The 18,145-nt window shown below is 45.7% G+C and overlaps 1 protein-coding gene across 2 annotated transcripts; it reads right to left on the bottom strand.

The window, feature by feature from the left end:
* Nucleotides 1-2,188: 2,188 nt before the first annotated feature.
* On the bottom strand, nt 2,189-15,542 carry LOC134296851 (zinc finger and SCAN domain-containing protein 2-like). 2 transcript variants are annotated; one of them, XM_062972819.1, is made up of 3 exons: nt 15,421-15,542; nt 6,367-6,512; nt 2,189-6,142 (listed from the first exon to the last, which is right to left on the bottom strand). In XM_062972819.1, the coding sequence occupies exon 3, from the start codon at nt 5,845-5,847 to the stop codon at nt 4,609-4,611; it is 1,239 nt and encodes a 412-aa protein (XP_062828889.1). In that variant the 5' UTR covers nt 5,848-6,142; nt 6,367-6,512; nt 15,421-15,542; the 3' UTR covers nt 2,189-4,608. The 2 variants fall into 2 exon arrangements, with proteins under 2 accessions (XP_062828889.1, XP_062828888.1); XM_062972818.1 differs by lacking the exon at nt 15,421-15,542 and adding an exon at nt 6,653-6,946.
* Between the last annotated feature and the right edge of the window lie 2,603 nt (nt 15,543-18,145).

Genomic DNA, 18,145 nt, shown 5'->3' with positions numbered 1-18,145 from the left:
AACTTGCAACTGCTCCCCAAACTTGATCCAACGAAATTCTTTAATAAGCACATGGAGTGATATTTTGGGGTACGCTGTATTCCTATTGTATCAAATATCCTGTGAAGGCACATGTCCCCGTCCGTCTCCTCTATTGACATACAACCCTATCAAACCCTGTCCAATATCCCTCTAGCCATCTCCCAGGCCTGGACATGTCATCCCTTCTGTGTGAGAGTGACAGGCAGACAATCCCTTCTTCAGGAGGGCTCTTTGGCATTCTTTACCTGGCCACATGTGTCCAGAGGTTTAGGATTCCCAGGGAAGGCAAGGCCAAGCAAGGATGACTAAATTAGCCTTTCCAATGGGTACCCGACCCCCAGGATATGTAGCATCATCACCTTGTGTCTTCTGTGACTGGCACTTTTGTCTTCTTTGGAATTAGACATTAAGTCAGTCAAGGACTCATCTGCATTCCCACACCATCACCTTCATCAGTTTTGCGCCCTCCACAGGTCTCCTCACAACTGAATGGACTCTTAAACCCTCCCAAAATCGTCCGTGGTTCTTCCTGCCGTGGGGAACCTCTCCTTCCAACTGTGACACGAAGGGAACCCCCACCAATCATGGCCCGGATCCTGGCTGGCTCATTCCACAGCCAATCAGGAGGGAGGCATGGGAGGTCTGGAGATTGATTTATTTATTATTACATCATTTCTACCCCGCCCTTCTCACCCATCAGGGGACTCAGAGCGGCTTACAATATACATCAGAAACACAGTTTACATCAGATTAAAAGTCTTCCAAGATTAAAAAATTACAATAAAAATTAAAATATACATTAAAAACCTGCATCATTGTACATTTAAATATACATTTAAGGTGCTTTTCATGTCCAGGTGGGGGTCTGTCAAAGAGTCATATATTCATATCGCGATTCTGCTGCTACTCATGCTCAAATGCCTGCTCCCATAACCACGTTTTTGTTCTCTTTCAGAAAGACAGGAGGGCGGGAGCCTGTCTAATTTTGTTTGGGAGGGTGTTCCATAGGCGGGGGGCCACCACTGAAAAGGCCCTGTCCCTCATCCCCGCCAGCCGCACCTGTGAACCGAGAGCAGGGCCTCCCTGGAAGATCTTAGATTCCGTGATGGGTCATAGCGGGAGACACGTTCGGACAAGTAAGCTGGGCCGGAACCGTTTAGCACTTTATACCTGTGCAAGTGGATTGAAAGTCATCTTCTTTGCTTTCAAACCCAGATAACTTTGTTCTCTGTCCGGGCCGATCTGATTTAGTGGAGCCTCACCAGGTATAGACTCACTATATGTGGTCTCTACTGAAATCACCTCAAAAAGAGTCTATACCTGGTGAGGCTCCACCAGATGACAAGTAAACATTAAAGTCGTGGCAGATACTCAATGCACATTCTCCTTGTTTCTTTCTAAACCCTTCTCTATATGGATGAACACAAACACATTCGACACCATGAGAAAGAAAGCCTTTAATTGCAAGGACTTGGGAGACATATTTGTCTTGGACTACAACTCCCAGGGTCCTACAACCCCCATGCCAGGTCTTTTTATAGTGTTTATGGGGGTTGTAGCCCAAGAGAGCAATTCTCTCCACTCTCTGGAGCACGGATTCCCAAACTCTATTCCTCTGAGATTTCTTGGACTTCCAACACCCAGAACTCCCAGCTGCCTTGGTCCAAGGTCAGGGATTCTGGGACATGGAGTCCCCAGGAGGTGGAAGGCCAGGGCTTGGGAAGGGAGGCTCCTGAGAAGGGACCAGGCTTCCATGGCTGAACAGCTCTTACCATTGAGAAATGATTCCCAATGTTTAGGTGGAAGCTTCTTTCCCGCAATGTGAATCAGTTGCTGTTTATTTTAGTCTCGAGGAGCAGGAAAACCTTGCCCTTTTCTCCTCAAAGTGACATCCTTCCAAGTATTGGCTCTCTTGTCCCCTCGGCCTTTCCCCCTCCAAACTGAACACGTCCATCTCCCTCAGCCATTCCCTGGAGCCCTTCTCTGGAGACATTCTAGCACCTCAAAATCTTGCTTGAATTGCTCAGATCTGGACACAGGGTTATTCCAGGGCAGGTCTGATCAAAGTGTCGAAGAGAGTCGACTAAAAATTACCCGGATCTAGACATCATGCTCCCATTGGTACAGCCTATAATCACTTTGGCTTTTTAAAGCTGATGTATCACACTTCATAGAATAAACAATTTTTATACAAAGACAAAAAAACAACAAACAAAACAAAGCATGCTTATGCAAATTACAATTTAGGTATTTAACGTTTTTACACAAATTATCATTCTGGTCCCTTTTTAGAAGTACAGTAGAGTCTCGCTTATCCAACGTAAACGAGCTGGCAGAATATTGGATAAGCAAATATGTTGGATAATAAGGAGAGATTAAGGAAAAGCCTATTAAACATTAAATTAGGTTATGATTTTACAAATTAAGCACCAAAACATCATGTTTAACAACAAATTTGACATAAAAGGTAGTTCAATACACAGTAATGCTATGTAGTAATTACTGTATTTACGAATTTAGCACCAAAATATCATGATATATTGAAAACACTGACTACAAAAATGCGTTGGATAATCCAGAACGTTGAATAAGCGAGTGTTGGATAAGTGCGACTCTACTGTACTACTTAACAAATATAAAGCGAACAAGGACACACGTCTTGTACAATAAGATCAAAACTAACGGCCAACGAACACTAGTCTATAAACATCTCATTCACTATATGATTTTTACCTCTATTCCTCTAAATGCTGTTCTATACTTCATCCATTTAGTTAATTTGTCCATCTCAACGGATTAATGAGTCCAGTTACATCCAACCTGGACCACTGCCACTCTCTCTACGTGGGGCTGCCTTTGAAGATAGTTCGGAAGGTTCAATTGTTCAAAGATCCGCAACCAGGTTAATTTGTGGAGCACCATAAAGGGAGAGCAACCACTGTCTGCCCGTCCGCTTCTGGACTTAATACAAAGTGCTGGTTATTACCTATAAAGCCCTAAGCATTTCGGGTCCAGAGTTTTTGAAAAACGGCACCTCCATAAATAAACCAGCACGGGTGCTGTGGTCTGCAGAGGAGGCCCTCTTCTCGGTCCCACTCCCGTCCCAAGCTCGGTTGTGGGGAGACAAGAGAGGGGCCTTCTCCGTGATCGCCCCTTGTCTCTGGAACTCCACCCTAAAGAACTAAGAATGGCCCCCTCTCCTCTCCTTCAAAAAGCTTTTAAAAACCCATTTATGCACTTTAGCATATGGAGAGGAGGAGGACTACTACATCATATAAATATCCTCGCCCAGATATTGGACACCTACCTCAGCTCCTGGGAAGCCGTAAACTACATTATGTGAAACATGTAGGATTTTACTATGGTAAATGTGTGAGAGTATGTTTAGGTTTTAATATTTGGTTATGTTTTTAGTTTCATTCATAGGTTTATATTGTGATTGTCATATCTATTGTTTTTAACTTTATGGCATTGAATGTTTGGCATTTTGTTACTTGCTGGAAACCGCCCTGAGTCCCCTCGGGGAGATAGGGCGGGTTACAAATAAATTATCATCACCACCATCATCATCACCATCATTTATCTTCATCAGCTGTTGTCATAATCCGGTGTCTTCCAATCCCTACAGTTAGGGAGATATGCTGTGTATCCTAATGGACCCTTTGCCAAAGGTGGCGATTAAACAGTCTCAAATACAGAAATGGGTTCACTCTAAGCAGGGATTAGTACACACAAAGCAAGACTGATGGTCTCGTGTACCAGGGCTCTCCCGGTATAAGGTCTGAGGAACACAAGGTAAGCCAAGACCATACCTTTCAAGACTTGAGTCTTTACCTTTAAACTTTAAATCCTTTACCTTTAAAATCTTGAGTCCTGCTAAAATAATATAATTGCATCAACACAGTCGGAGTAACAGTGAACACAAGTCAAGGTCAAGAGTCAAATTAATGCAGACATGTCAAGAACTGCAGATCCAGGTCAGGAGCAAGAAAAAACAATAGCCAAGATAACAGTCCAATAGTCACATGCCCAGAGTTCATTCGACAGAGATGATAAAATAACAACCAAAAAATCAAGAATACAAACAGAATTCAGAGTCTCAAAGATAACCCAAAAAGACGGGGATACAAACAAAGTCCTAGTTCATAAATGAAACCAGGCAGTCAGTCCAGAATTTAGTCAACGATTCAGGACACAACAAAGTCCAGGAAAGGGTTACAGGTACATGGCTGGAGCCCCAAATTCTAACCGAGGGGCAGTAGAGCCAAGACATGAGACAAGCGTATCAAGATATGACGTAATCTGCTACCAAAGAGCTATTCTTTTTCAGAACCCTTTTTATCCAGAGATCTCAGCTTCTGCTCATTTCAGCAAACCTTCAGAGATCATCCTAGAAGCCTGTGAGGGGTTTCTTTATGGAGGAGGTTAGGTGAACGCCTTCAAAGCTTGCTGCAATGCTGAGAAAAGCCCCCCTCTGAGTGAGACCTGTCAGCAGCAGTCAAATTGCAGTTCATGGGAGAGAGAGAGAGAGCAAGGTGGTGGCTTTCCTCTTTCCTTCCAATGTTCTTTTGAAGAGGGCTTGGAAACTTAAAGGCCCGTCTCCTCTAGTGGCGCATGGGTTCTGTGATGTCTAATATATGCTGAACTTTCTCTAAAGCTCTTTCCACATTCCATACATTTATATGGCTTCTCCCTTGTGTGGGTCCTTTGATGGGTACGCAAATGAGAATTGTGACTAAAGCTCTTTCCGCATTCTACGCATTTATGTAGCTTCTCCCCTGTGTGGGTCTTTTGATGAGAACGTAGACTGTCACTCCGACTGAAGCTTTCTCCACATTCTATGCATTTATATGGCTTCTCCCCTGTGTGGGTCCTTTGATGGGTACGCAAATGAGAACTGTGACTGAAGCTCTTTCCGCATTCTACGCATTTATGTGGCTTCTCCCCTGTGTGGGTCTTTTGATGAGAACGTAGACTGTCACTCCGACTGAAGCTCTTTCCGCATTCTATGCATTTGTATGGCTTCTCCCCTGTGTGGGTCCTTTGATGGTAACGTAGACTGCCTCTGTGACTGACGCTTACTCCGCATTCTATGCATTTATATGGCTTCTCCCCTGTGTGGGTCCTTTGATGGGTACGCAAATGAGAACTGTGACTGAAGCTCTTTCCGCATTCTACGCATTTAAGTGGCTTCTCCCCTGTGTGGGTCCTTTGATGGAAACGTAGATGTCCACTCTGACTGAAGCTTTCTCCACATTCCATGCATTTATGTGGCTTCTCCCCTGTGTGGGTCATTTGATGGGAACGTAGATGGCAACTCTGACTGAAGCTCTTTCCACATTCCATGCATTTATGTGGCTTCTCCCCTGTGTGGGTCCTTTGATGGGAACGTAGACTGCCACTGTGACTGAAGCTTTCTCCACATTCTATGCATTTATATGGCTTCTCCCCTGTGTGGGTCCTTTGATGGGAACGTAGGCTGCCACTGCGACTGAAGCTTCCTCCACATTCCATGCATTTATATGGCTTCTCCCCTGTGTGGGTCCTTTGATGGGAACGTAGGCTGCCACTGCGACTGAAGCTTCCTCCACATTTCATACATTTATATGGCTTCTCCCCTGTGTGGGTCCTTTGATGGGAACGTAGGCTGCCACTGCGACTGAAGCTTCCTCCACATTCCATGCATTTATAAGGCTTCTCCCCTGTGTGGGTGCGTTCATGTCTAGTAAGATGACTTTTCCTATCAAATTGTTTCCCACATTCCATACACTGATGTAACTTCTCCCCTGTGTGTGATCTAGGATAGGGAGGTGGAGGACTTGCCATTCGTTTACAATTATAATTCAAATATCATGCCAGGGATTCACAGATATAACCTCCCGAACAGCATAGTCTTTGTATTACTTTAGCATTCTTCTCACTTTCAGCAAGTGTCTCTTTCTTCAGCACAATCTTATTTCCCCCCTTATAATTGCACAGGCATTTAGCTTGAAATGTATTTTTCTACTACTTATTTCTTCTTGTTGTCATTGCTGTGCATCTTGAATTCACTTTAGACTTAGAGCACTCCTCGGGCAAAACTCTCACAAGATGTTCTTCGCAGAACTTGTTCAGAAGTTACCTGCCAGACAAATGAGAGGAAAATGTCTTCAGGAGTTGAACAGAGAAAGATCTCATGAAACATGAAGAACAAGACTCGTGCTGGAGCAAACCCAGGGGAAGAGGGAAGGCGCCCATTGACTGGTGACAAATACTTTTAACACTTGCCCAACAACGAACAATCCCTCCTTAGGGACAAAGGGGACGGTGCCCAAATATTCGATGTATGCGATGTCTTACACTTACCTTTCTTTGCAGGCCCCTCTGCCCTCCTCTTCCTGCCTCCGGAGGGTACTTACATCCTTCCCGCCCTTCCTTTGCTCCTGAATGGGGAGCAGTGGATGTGTTGCAGCCTCGTATTACCTCCAGCTCAGCTCAGCAGTATGATGTGTCTGTTTTGAAAAAAGTATTTTTAGAACATCAGCTTGTGTTCCCAAAACACAATTGTTTATGTTTTACTATTTTAAACTTTTCTTACTAATGGTTCATGAATTGCAATTTATTTTAAAAGAAAGGCATGATAAATGCAGACCTGGAGACTGGAATAACATCAACATCTGCACTGGGTGGGCTTTGAAGGGGAGGGCATCAGATAATGGGGAGGCTGCAGAAGGGAACGCCCTCATCCTGATCCTCACGCAGAGCATGGCTCCCTTGGGCTGGCGCTGAGGAAAGTGCACTCCAAGGAGGGAAAATATTTTATGTTGTTTTATGCTGTTTTATACTATATTGTTATATTGTTTTACATTTCATGGATTGTTTTAAGTTATGTCGATGTTGGGTTCATGCCCATGTGAGCTCTGAATCCCTTCGGGGAGATGGAGGTGGGATACAAAAATAAACTAAGTATTATGATTAATAATACGAACGTGTCTCCAAATATTCCTAACTACTCACAGACGTTATTCCTATCATTTTTGGAGAGATAGAAGATCCATGGGACAAGCTTTAAAGTTACAGAATTCCAAATAAAAACAAGTAAGAATCACAACGTGTAGGCAGACTTCCGTATCCACAGGTTTCCATGAGATACATTGCATTCCCATACATTCCATTATTTCTAAGTAAGCTTAGAAATGGAGATCAGCACCAACCCCCAGAGTCAGACATGACTGGACTTAACGTCCAGGGGAAGCCTTTACCTTTTTATCTATCTGTCTCTAATTCTTAGAAGGGCTTGGTTTAACCTCCAGTTTCCTAGAAAATGGAATTACTGAGTTCCTAATGATCCATTTGAAAAAGTGTCATCACTATGAAAAGTATAGAAATAATAATAGTAATACAGTAGAGTCTCACTTATCCAAGCTAAACGGGCCGGCAGAAGCTTGGATAAGCAAATACCTTGGATAATAAGGAGGGTGTCATGCAGCCAGATCCCAGGGCTGAATTTCCAAGCCCTGAATCTGACTTCATAACATAAACATGCGAGCACCTGGCGGGAGAAGATAAAATGAGTCTGGGAACTCAGGGGTGAAAGTATAAACAATTATAATTGCTGTAGTGTGGGGGGGATAGAAACCTTGGTGGAAATGTGATCCAGAAGGTGGGGTTTGATGATGATATTTGCGTATGATATTACGTTGAATCAGAAGTGATAAAATTAGATGTATGTAAACATTAGGTCATTCTCGACTTTTCCAAAGTCATGTATTCTTCAATAAAGATTGTGTTTGAGAGCAGCTGTCTTTGATCTGCGTTCAGACTGGTCCTTTGAAGTAAGCCTGACATTAAAGTCGAGAATCCCATTTCTCACCCTCCTGCGGAATTCGCAGTGAAGTGATAATGAGCGAGGAAGAAGATCAAAGCCCAAATGAGGCAGAGAGGCCTTTGCAAGGGGCCCGGCCGAAGAGAGAAGAGACGCTGCAAGCCATAGCTTCCTCTACGGGGTACCCCAAGCCGAACGGCGTGACCCAGAGAATTCCCAGGCTCGGAAGAGGCGTCTCTGCAGCTGCAGAAACCAGTTGGGGATCTGGAGGAAGTATGCCGGAGACCGTGGCCCTGCGGTTATCCATCCTGGAAACTAATTTATCCAGGCTGTCGGAAACCGTGGGGAGATTGGTGCCATTATTGGAAGAGAATCTCCAGAAGGAGGCCAGCCGATATGGCGCCGAGAGAGAACCAAGCAAAGAAGGAGATTGGAGCCAGAGGGGCCAGCGGGCGTCAACGCAGAGCCCCGTGGCGGCAAGGGACGAGGGAGATGAGGAATACTGGCAGGAGCTGCAGTTCCGGGACAGCATGGCGCGAGAAGTGGAGCGTCAGCGAGCCCTGGGGACCCTGAGGCCGCCGTCTCCAACAGAGCTCCCAACCCCCCGAATGGGCGTCGGGGTGGAAAGGCCACTGGGGCCAGGGATCGGGTCCAGTGGATTCGCAGACGAAGGCGGAGAGGAGCGGGGGGTCCAGGAAGAAGAGGAGGATGTGCCGTACGACGAGGAAAGGCGAGATGAGGGGGCTACAGCTAGGCCAGTATGCGGATGGGCGGAAGAGCCAACAGCGGCGGCAGACTTCCAGGAGCCGCGCAGAATGACCACCGGAGTGGGGCGCGGCGTGTTCCAAGGAGCCACCCGAGGAAACCTGATGCAACCCTTCCCCATGCCGCCCAGACAATATCAAAGGGCTGCAGAATGGATGCTTAGAAGGGAAGATCTCAAGCTGGAATACGGAGGGGAATCAGAGGAACTGAACTTTTTTCTAATTAGCATTAGAGGATACATGGAAGACAACGCACACACATTTCCCTCCGAAGCAAGCAGGGTTCGAGCCATCGGCAACACACTAAAGCGAGGAGCAGCCAGCTGGTATGTGCAATTGCATGCCAGACGCGACCCATGCCTGAGGTCAGTGCCCCGCTTCCTCGCCGCACTGGAGAACCGGTTCAGAGACCGGCTAGAGCAATTGAGGGCTCGAGACCAGCTGAAAGGAATAAAACAGAGGGACAAAACGGTGCCCGAGTACGCAGAGGAATTCCTCCACCTCGCGGAAAGGGTACCGGAGTGGTCTGAAGTAACCAAAGTGGAACTATTTAAAGAGGGACTACGCCCCGAGGTTTTCAGCTGGGCAGCGCACAGAGACGACCCCGAGACGCTCCAGGGATGGATTCAACTAGCGGGGCGCGTCGAATCTACCCTGGCACAAGTAAAGCGCTTCAGGAGCAGCAGCGGCCAGCAAAGACCGGTGGCGAGAGGTCGAGGAGAAACGAGGAAGCAAGAAAGACCCGGAGGGAGGCCGGGGATTCCCTCCAGAGGAGACGACAACAAACCTAAACCGGGGTGCTTTGTATGTGGGAAGACGGGCCACCGAGCAGCGGAATGCTGGGCCCGGAAGGGGGAGCCGCCAAAAGCCCCAAAGCCCAAGCCAGCAACCGGGAGGCGTGCGGAGGAGGAGGTGCAGGCCCCAGAATCTTCGGAAAGATTGGTGAGTCGGGACAAACGCATGATAGTAGTACCAATTTGCCTCTCGGGGCTAGAAAATCGGGCCACCTGCAAGGCGTTTGTAGACTGCGGGTGTTCTAGGAACATTATAACCCCAGAATTAGCAGGAGCGCTGAAATGCCAGCAGATGGCACTTGACTCCCCAATTGCATTTTCGCAGCTAGATGGATCAGTCGCTGCTGGGGAAGTATCTACAAAGGAATTACGGGGAGTTCCATGCAAAATAGGCAAATGGGGAGGAAGAATATCCTTTGTGATAGCCCCTATTGCCACATACCATGTAATATTGGGGATACCATGGCTCGAACAAGCAAATCCTGAAGTAGATTGGAGAGGAAAAAGCTTAGCATTTAAAGAACAGCAGATGCAATGGGAGATAAGCAAAATTGCAGAAGAGGAGGACGAGGAAGACGAAGCAGGGGAAATAGACCCACAGCTATTGCCACCTGAATACAGAGACTTTGCGGATGTTTTCAATCAGAAAGAGGCCAGTAAATTGCCTCCCAAAAGAAATATAGAAGTAGGGATTGAAATAACCCCAGGAGCAGACTTACCAAAACCAAAAGTGTATCCCATGTCGGTGCAAGAGAAGGAGGAATTGAGAAAATACATTGATAAAAACCTGGCTCGAGGCTTCATTAAGCCATCTAATTCTCCTCTCGGGGCTCCAGTGTTATTTAGGAGAAAGAAAGACAATTCCCTAAGATTGTGCATTGATTATCGAAATTTAAACGCAATTACCAAGGACAATAAATACCCTATGCCCTTAGTCAAGGATTTAATTACCGTATTGAAGAAAGGGAGCATATTTACTAAACTGGATTTAATTGAAGCGTATCATAAATTAAGGATCAAACCGGAGGATACTTGGAAAACCGCATTTTCCTGCGCATTCGGCCATTTTGAATACGAAATTTTGCCTTTCGGGTTAAAAAATGGAAGCGGCTGCTTTATGCAGCTTATAAATGAAATACTACACCCGTTATTGTACAGAGGGGTGTTCATATTCCTTGATGATATCTTGATCATTTCTGAAGATAAGGAAAAGCACGTAAAATTGGTCCGGGAAGTTTTGCAGAGACTAAGAGAAGCAAAGCTGTACGCAAAACTGTCCAAATGTGAATTTAATAAAACTCAAATTGACTTTCTGGGATATCGGATGTCTCCAGAAGGGTTAGCTATGGATCCAGCTAAAGTAGCAGATGTGAAAGAATGGGGAGTGCCTCAAACAAGGAGGCAATTACAATCATTTCTGGGGTTTGCAAATTTTTACAGACCCTTCATAAAAGGCTTTGCACAAATAACCGCACCCCTTACAGAACTTTTAAAAACAAAAGGGAAAGGGGAGACAGCAAAAGTGAAAGCTCCCGGCGCCAAACTGAGTTGGACGCCAGAATGCCAAAAGGCATTCGAGACCTTAAAAGAATGCTTCACTGAAGGACCCATCCTAAAACACCCTGATATCAGGAGCCCTTTCATAATCCATTGCGATGCCTCAGACTGTGCGTACGGGGCAGTGCTATTGCAAAAGGATCAAAATGGGAACTTAAAACCCTGTGGATATTTGTCACGGAAGTTCAGCGAAACTGAAAAAAGTTGGCCAATATGGGAAAAAGAGGCATTAGCCATATTAAAAGCCTTAGAATGCTGGCGACACTTCCTCGAAGGAAGCGGAATCACATTCGAAATTTGGTCTGACCATAAGAATCTCCAGTATTTAAAGTCTCCTAGAAAATTGTCCCCCAAACAAATCAGATGGGCGCAATACTTTAGCAGATTCGATTTCCAATTAAAGTTTTTTCAAGGGAAACAGAATGTCTTGGCAGATGCTCTTTCACGCATGCCTCAACACGAAGGCCTAACCACAGCAAAGGAGGGGACAATATTCTCTGACAAACAATGGGGCTTAGCTGTCAGGACAAGAGCACAAACCCAAAAGGAGGACACGGCTTTTGTCGAACTCGGCGGGGAAGATAACTGGGGAAATGAACTAAAACAGTCTTATAAAGGAGATCAATGGATCGCGTCCAACGCAGAAAAGGGGGACCAGAAGGGGGGATTTTGGTTTGTAAACAAGAAACTGTATATCCCAGCAATATTAAGGATTAAGATTCTGCATCGTTTTCACAACAACCAGAGCGCTGGTCATACAGGAATTACCAAAACAACAAAGGCAATAGCAAAACATTGTTGGTGGCCAGGAATGAGGAAGGACATAAAGAATCATGTTGTCCAATGTGATGATTGTGCCAGAAATAAATCGGGAGGAGGGAAGCCTATGGGATTGTTACAGACAGTAGCGGAACCTACCAGGCCTTGGGAATGTGTAGCTATGGACTTTGTGGGAGAACTGCCAGTCAGCAAAGGACATCGTTATATTTGGACAGTATTAGACCTGTTTTCTAAACAGGCCCACTTTATAGCACTGACGAAGCTACCATCGGCTGAGAAACTAGCTGAATTGTACATAAACCATATTTACAAATTACATGGATGTCCAAGTAGAGTAGTCAGTGACAGAGGAGTACAATTCACAGCAAAATTTTGGGAAAAATTCTTGGAAATGCTAGGAGCAGAAAGGAGTTTAAGTTCTGCTTTTCACCCCATGACAAACGGGGCGGTAGAACGTACTCAGCAAACGCTTGGGCAGTTCCTTCGAATGTACTCTAACATGAGACAAAATGACTGGTCTAGGTGGTTGGCGTTTGCGGAACTAGCCTTTAATTCAACTATACATTCAGCAACAAACAAAACCCCCTTTGAAGTAGTTTACGGGTATGAAATACAACCTTTACCCCAATTGCCGAGGTGGACAGAAAATGAAGGAACAGAGGCAGGGAAATGGAAAACGCAAATGACGGAATGTTGGAATCAAGTGACTGCTTCGTTAAAAGAAGCACACAAAAAGTATAAAACGTTCGCAGACAGAAAGAGGGTGGAAGGCGATAAATTAGATAAAGGAGATCTAGTGTGGTTAAGTACCCAAAACATCAAATTGGGGTTACCTTCAAGAAAACTGGGCCCCAAATATATTGGACCATTCAGAATACAGGGTGTTATCAATGAAGTGACTTTCCAATTGGCATTGCCAAAAAGTTTAGGGAAAATACACCCAGTCTTCCATCGCAGCTTGCTGAAAAAATATATGGGGACGTTAGACAAAATGGACCCATAGAGTTATTGTTTGATTTGTTTCAGGACTATGGTGAAAGAAGAACCGAAGAGGAGGACGAAGAAAACGGGGGCGCCATGTCATGCAGCCAGATCCCAGGGCTGAATTTCCAAGCCCTGAATCTGACTTCATAACATAAACATGCGAGCACCTGGCGGGAGAAGATAAAATGAGTCTGGGAACTCAGGGGTGAAAGTATAAACAATTATAATTGCTGTAGTGTGGGGGGGATAGAAACCTTGGTGGAAATGTGATCCAGAAGGTGGGGTTTGATGATGATATTTGCGTATGATATTACGTTGAATCAGAAGTGATAAAATTAGATGTATGTAAACATTAGGTCATTCTCGACTTTTCCAAAGTCATGTATTCTTCAATAAAGATTGTGTTTGAGAGCAGCTGTCTTTGATCTGCGTTCAGACTGGTCCTTTGAAGTAAGCCTGACAGAGGGATTAAGGAAAAGCCTATTAAACATCAAATTAGATTATGATTTTACAAATTAAGCACCAAAACATCATGTTATACAATAAATTTGACAGAAAAAGTAGTTCAATATGCAGTAATGTTATGTTGTAATTACTGTATTTACGAATTTAGCACCAAAATATCATGATATATTGAAAACATTGACTACAAAAATGGCTTGGATAATCTAGAGCAGGGGTCCTTAAACTTTTGAAGCAGAGGGCCGGTCCACAATCCTTCAGACTGTTGGGCTGAATTATCATTTGAAAAAAAAAATGAACAAATTCCTATGCACACTGCACATGTCTTATTTTTTGTAGTGCAAAACAGCAACAACAACAATGAAAGAACAATACAATATTTTAAAATGAAAACAATTTTAACCAACAAAAACCTATCAGGATTTCAATGGAAAATGTGGGCCTGCTTCTGGCCAATGAGATAGTCAAGTTAATTAGGATTGTTGTTGTTGTGTGCCTTCAAGTCATTTCAAACTTTGGCCGAGCCTAAGTCTAAAATTAATTATTTATTTACTACATTTATATCCCACCCTTCTCACCCCGAAGGGGACTCAGAGCAGCTGTATGTACATACAATATATTATATTATTAGCATAGCACAATATTAGCATTATATATTACTATATTGAACTATACCACTATAGTGTAATGTTATATGTAATATATAACATATAATTAATATTATTATAATATTATAATTATAAAATTAATTATTTATTTACTACATTTATATCCCACCCTTCTCACCCCGAAGGGGACTCAGAGCAGCTGTATGTACATACAATATATTATATTATTAGCATAGCACAATATTAGCATTATATATTACTATATTGAACTATACCACTATAGTGTAATATTATATGTAATATATAACATACAATTAATATTATTATATGGTATTATTATTAGTATTATATTGTGTAACATAATATTAGTATCAATACTATATGTATATACAATATATTATATTATTAAAACTGATATAAAAATATTATATTATAAAACTGAGGGTGGGGGCCAGGTAAATGACCTTGGAGGGCCGCATCCGGCCCCCGGGCCTTAGTTTGGTTACCCCGGATCTAGAGGCTTGGATAAGCGAGGCTTGGATAAGTGAGACTCTACTGTAGCTTGAGGCAGGTTGCAACATTGTGAAACAGACATTAACCCGAAACATTCTTTAAAATACACATATCACAACATATTTCTACAAAATACATATTAAAATACAGAAAGCCAAGATGTAACATCAGGTGCAAGTTTCAAAGCCATGATGCACTCTGTCTGGGTGGGCCTGCTGGGAGAGGGAGGGAGAGAGAGAGAGAGAGAGAGTGAGTTCCTGGCAAATTTCAAGTCTGTGCACTTTCATTTCAGCTGTCAGGATCCTGGGTACCCATCGTGCACAGATCTTCTGCTAGCCAAGCAAAGCTTAAGTTGCATTAACCGACCGTCTGCGCAGGGTTCCATACTTTGCACTTTAACAACACAACCATTCAATGCTAAGGCTTCCCGCCAAATGGAACTACAGTAGAGTCTCACTTATCCAAGCTAAACGGGACGGCAGAAGCTTGGATAAGCAAATATCTTGGATAATAAGGAGGGATTAAGGAAAAGCCTATTAAACATCAAATGAGGTTATGAGTTGACAAATTAAGCACCAAAACATCACGTTATACAACAAATTTGACAGAAAAAGTAGTTCAATATGCAGTAATGTTATGCTGTGATTACTGTATTTACGAATTTAGCACCAAAATATCACGATGTATTGAAAACATTGACTACAAAAATGGCTTGGATAAGCGAGGCTTGGATAAGTGAGACTCTACTTTAACTGCAGAGGAGAGTCTCCTGAACAAGCCAGGACCTGCCGCAGACCAGGGCTGCCATCTGCTGAGGAGTTCCGAAGGTGGAGGCATTACTTTTCATCCAACCCTGGTAGTAAAATTCATCAAACCGAGATTAAACATCAGGTGAAAGCCGGAGGGATTGCGCAGCACCGAGAGGATGGAGGCCCGTGGAAGGAAGCGGGCCTCGGGGTGGTTCTGGTCTGTGCTGCGTGGGTGGGAATGGGAATGGGAAAGGGAGGGAAGGCTGGGGTGGGGTCCACGGAGGGGGCGGGAGACGGGCCTGGTCTGTGGCTGAGGGAGGGGGAGGAGGAGGAAGACCCCCGGGAGAGCCCACTCCCCTCCGCCCCAGGCCTGCCCACACTCACCGGAGTCCCTGAGGGAGGCCAGGCCCAAACACCCGGGAGAGGAGGCCCACGCGAGGCCCAGGCCTGGAAGGGAGGGCGCCAGGACAAGGCCCCGCTCCCCCCTCCGGAAGTGAGCTCAGAGGGAAGGGCGTCGCGGTCTCCTCCCCTCCCGCCTCTCTGGGCAGCGGAGGCCTCCCTCTCGCTCTACTTCCGCCCGGACTGGACATGGCGGCCACGAGGAGGCGCCCATCGAGAGGCGGGGCTGAGCCTCCAAAGGGAGAGGCACACGCACAACCCCCCCCCCCCATGACCCACTTGAAGTCCAGGTAGGGTTTGGCAGGGGATGGGCCCTGGATGATGGGATGTGAAGTACATACACTCACCTCAAAAGATCAGGCAAATCCCAACAGAGATGGATCTGGACCAAACATGGCCCACACACACACACACACACACACACACCCCATGACCCACTTGAAGTCCAGGTAGGGTTTGGCAGGGGATGGGCCCTGGATGATGGGATGTGAAGTACATACACTCACCTCAAAAGATCAGGCAAATCCCAACAGAGATGGATCTGGACCAAACATGGCCCACACACACACACACACACACACACACCCCATGACCCACTTGAAGTCCAGGTAGGGTTTGGCAGGGGATGGGCCCTGGATGATGGGATGTGAAGTACATACACTCACCTCAAAAGATCAGGCAAATCCCAACAGAGATGGATCTGGACCAAACATGGCCCACACACACACACACACACACACACACCCCATGACCCACTTGAAGTCCAGGTAGGGTTTGGCAGGGGATGGGCCCTGGATGATGGGATGTGAAGTACATACACTCACCTCAAAAGATCAGGCAAATCCCAACAGAGATGGATCTGGACCAAACATGGCCCACACACACACACACACACACACACACACACACACACACACACCATGACCCACTTGAAGTCCAGGTAGGGTTTGGCAGGGGATGGGCCCTGGATGATGGGATGTGAAGTACATATACTCACCTCAAAAGATCAGGCAAATCCCAACAGAGATGGATCTGGACCAAACATGGCCCACACACACACACACACACACACACACACACACACACACACCATGACCCACTTGAAGTCCAGGTAGGGTTTGGCAGGGGATGGGCCCTGGATGATGGGATGTGAAGTACATACACTCACCTCAAAAGATCAGGCAAATCCCAACAGAGATGGATCTGGACCAAACATGGCCCACACACACACACACACACACACACACACACACACACACACCATGACCCACTTGAAGTCCAGGTAGGGTTTGGCAGGGGATGGGCCCTGGATGATGGGATGTGAAGTACATATACTCACCTCAAAAGATCAGGCAAATCCCAACAGAGATGGATCTGGACCAAACATGGCCCACACACACACACACACACACACACACACACACACACACACCATGACCCACTTGAAGTCCAGGTAGGGTTTGGCAGGGGATGGGCCCTGGATGATGGGATGTGAAGTACATACACTCACCTCAAAAGATCAGGCAAATCCCAACAGAGATGGATCTGGACCAAACATGGCCCACACACACACACACACACACACACACCCCATGACCCACTTGAAGTCCAGGTAGGGTTTGGCAGGGGATGGGCCCTGGATGATGGGATGTGAAGTACATACACTCACCTCAAAAGATCAGGCAAATCCCAACAGAGATGGATCTGGACCAAACATGGCCCACACACACACACACACACACACACACACACACACACCATGACCCACTTGAAGTCCAGGTAGGGTTTGGCAGGGGATGGGCCCTGGATGATGGGATGTGAAGTACATATACTCACCTCAAAAGATCAGGCAAATCCCAACAGAGATGGATCTGGACCAAACATGGCCCACACACACACACACACACACACACACACACACACACACACACACCATGACCCACTTGAAGTCCAGGTAGGGTTTGGCAGGGGATGGGCCCTGGATGATGGGATGTGAAGTACATATACTCACCTCAAAAGATCAGGCAAATCCCAACAGAGATGGATCTGGACCAAACATGGCCCACACACACACACACACACACACACACCCCATGACCCACTTGAAGTCCAGGTAGGGTTTGGCAGGGGATGGGCCCTGGATGATGGGATGTGAAGTACATACACTCACCTCAAAAGATCAGGCAAATCCCAACAGAGATGGATCTGGACCAAACATGGCCCACACACACACACACACACACACACACCCCATGACCCACTTGAAGTCCAGGTAGGGTTTGGCAGGGGATGGGCCCTGGATGATGGGATGTGAAGTACATACACTCACCTCAAAAGATCAGGCAAATCCCAACAGAGATGGATCTGGACCAAACATGGCCCACACACACACACACACACACACACACACACACCATGACCCACTTGAAGTCCAGGTAGGGTTTGGCAGGGGATGGGCCCTGGATGATGGGATGTGAAGTACATATACTCACCTCAAAAGATCAGGCAAATCCCAACAGAGATGGATCTGGACCAAACATGGCCCACACACACACACACACACACACACACACACCCAATGCGCAAATGTTTTCAGAGCTTTAATTCACCCACATCCAGAAAGCGCTGCGAACCAAAGTGACCATGAATCTGGACCAGGGGTCCCCAAACTAAGGCCCGGGGGCCGGATGCGGCCCACCGAAGCCATTTA

Source organism: Anolis carolinensis, chromosome 2 (genome assembly GCF_035594765.1).
Source record: "Anolis carolinensis isolate JA03-04 chromosome 2, rAnoCar3.1.pri, whole genome shotgun sequence".
Taxonomy (NCBI): Eukaryota; Metazoa; Chordata; class Lepidosauria; order Squamata; family Dactyloidae; genus Anolis; species Anolis carolinensis.
This window is presented reverse-complemented; position numbering and strand designations above follow the sequence as displayed.

What these genes read in the sequence shown, in the direction of transcription:
- LOC134296851 (XM_062972819.1), bottom strand. Translation starts at nt 5,847, where the DNA reads ATGGCAAGTCCTCCACCTCCCTATCCTAGATCACACACAGGGGAGAAG.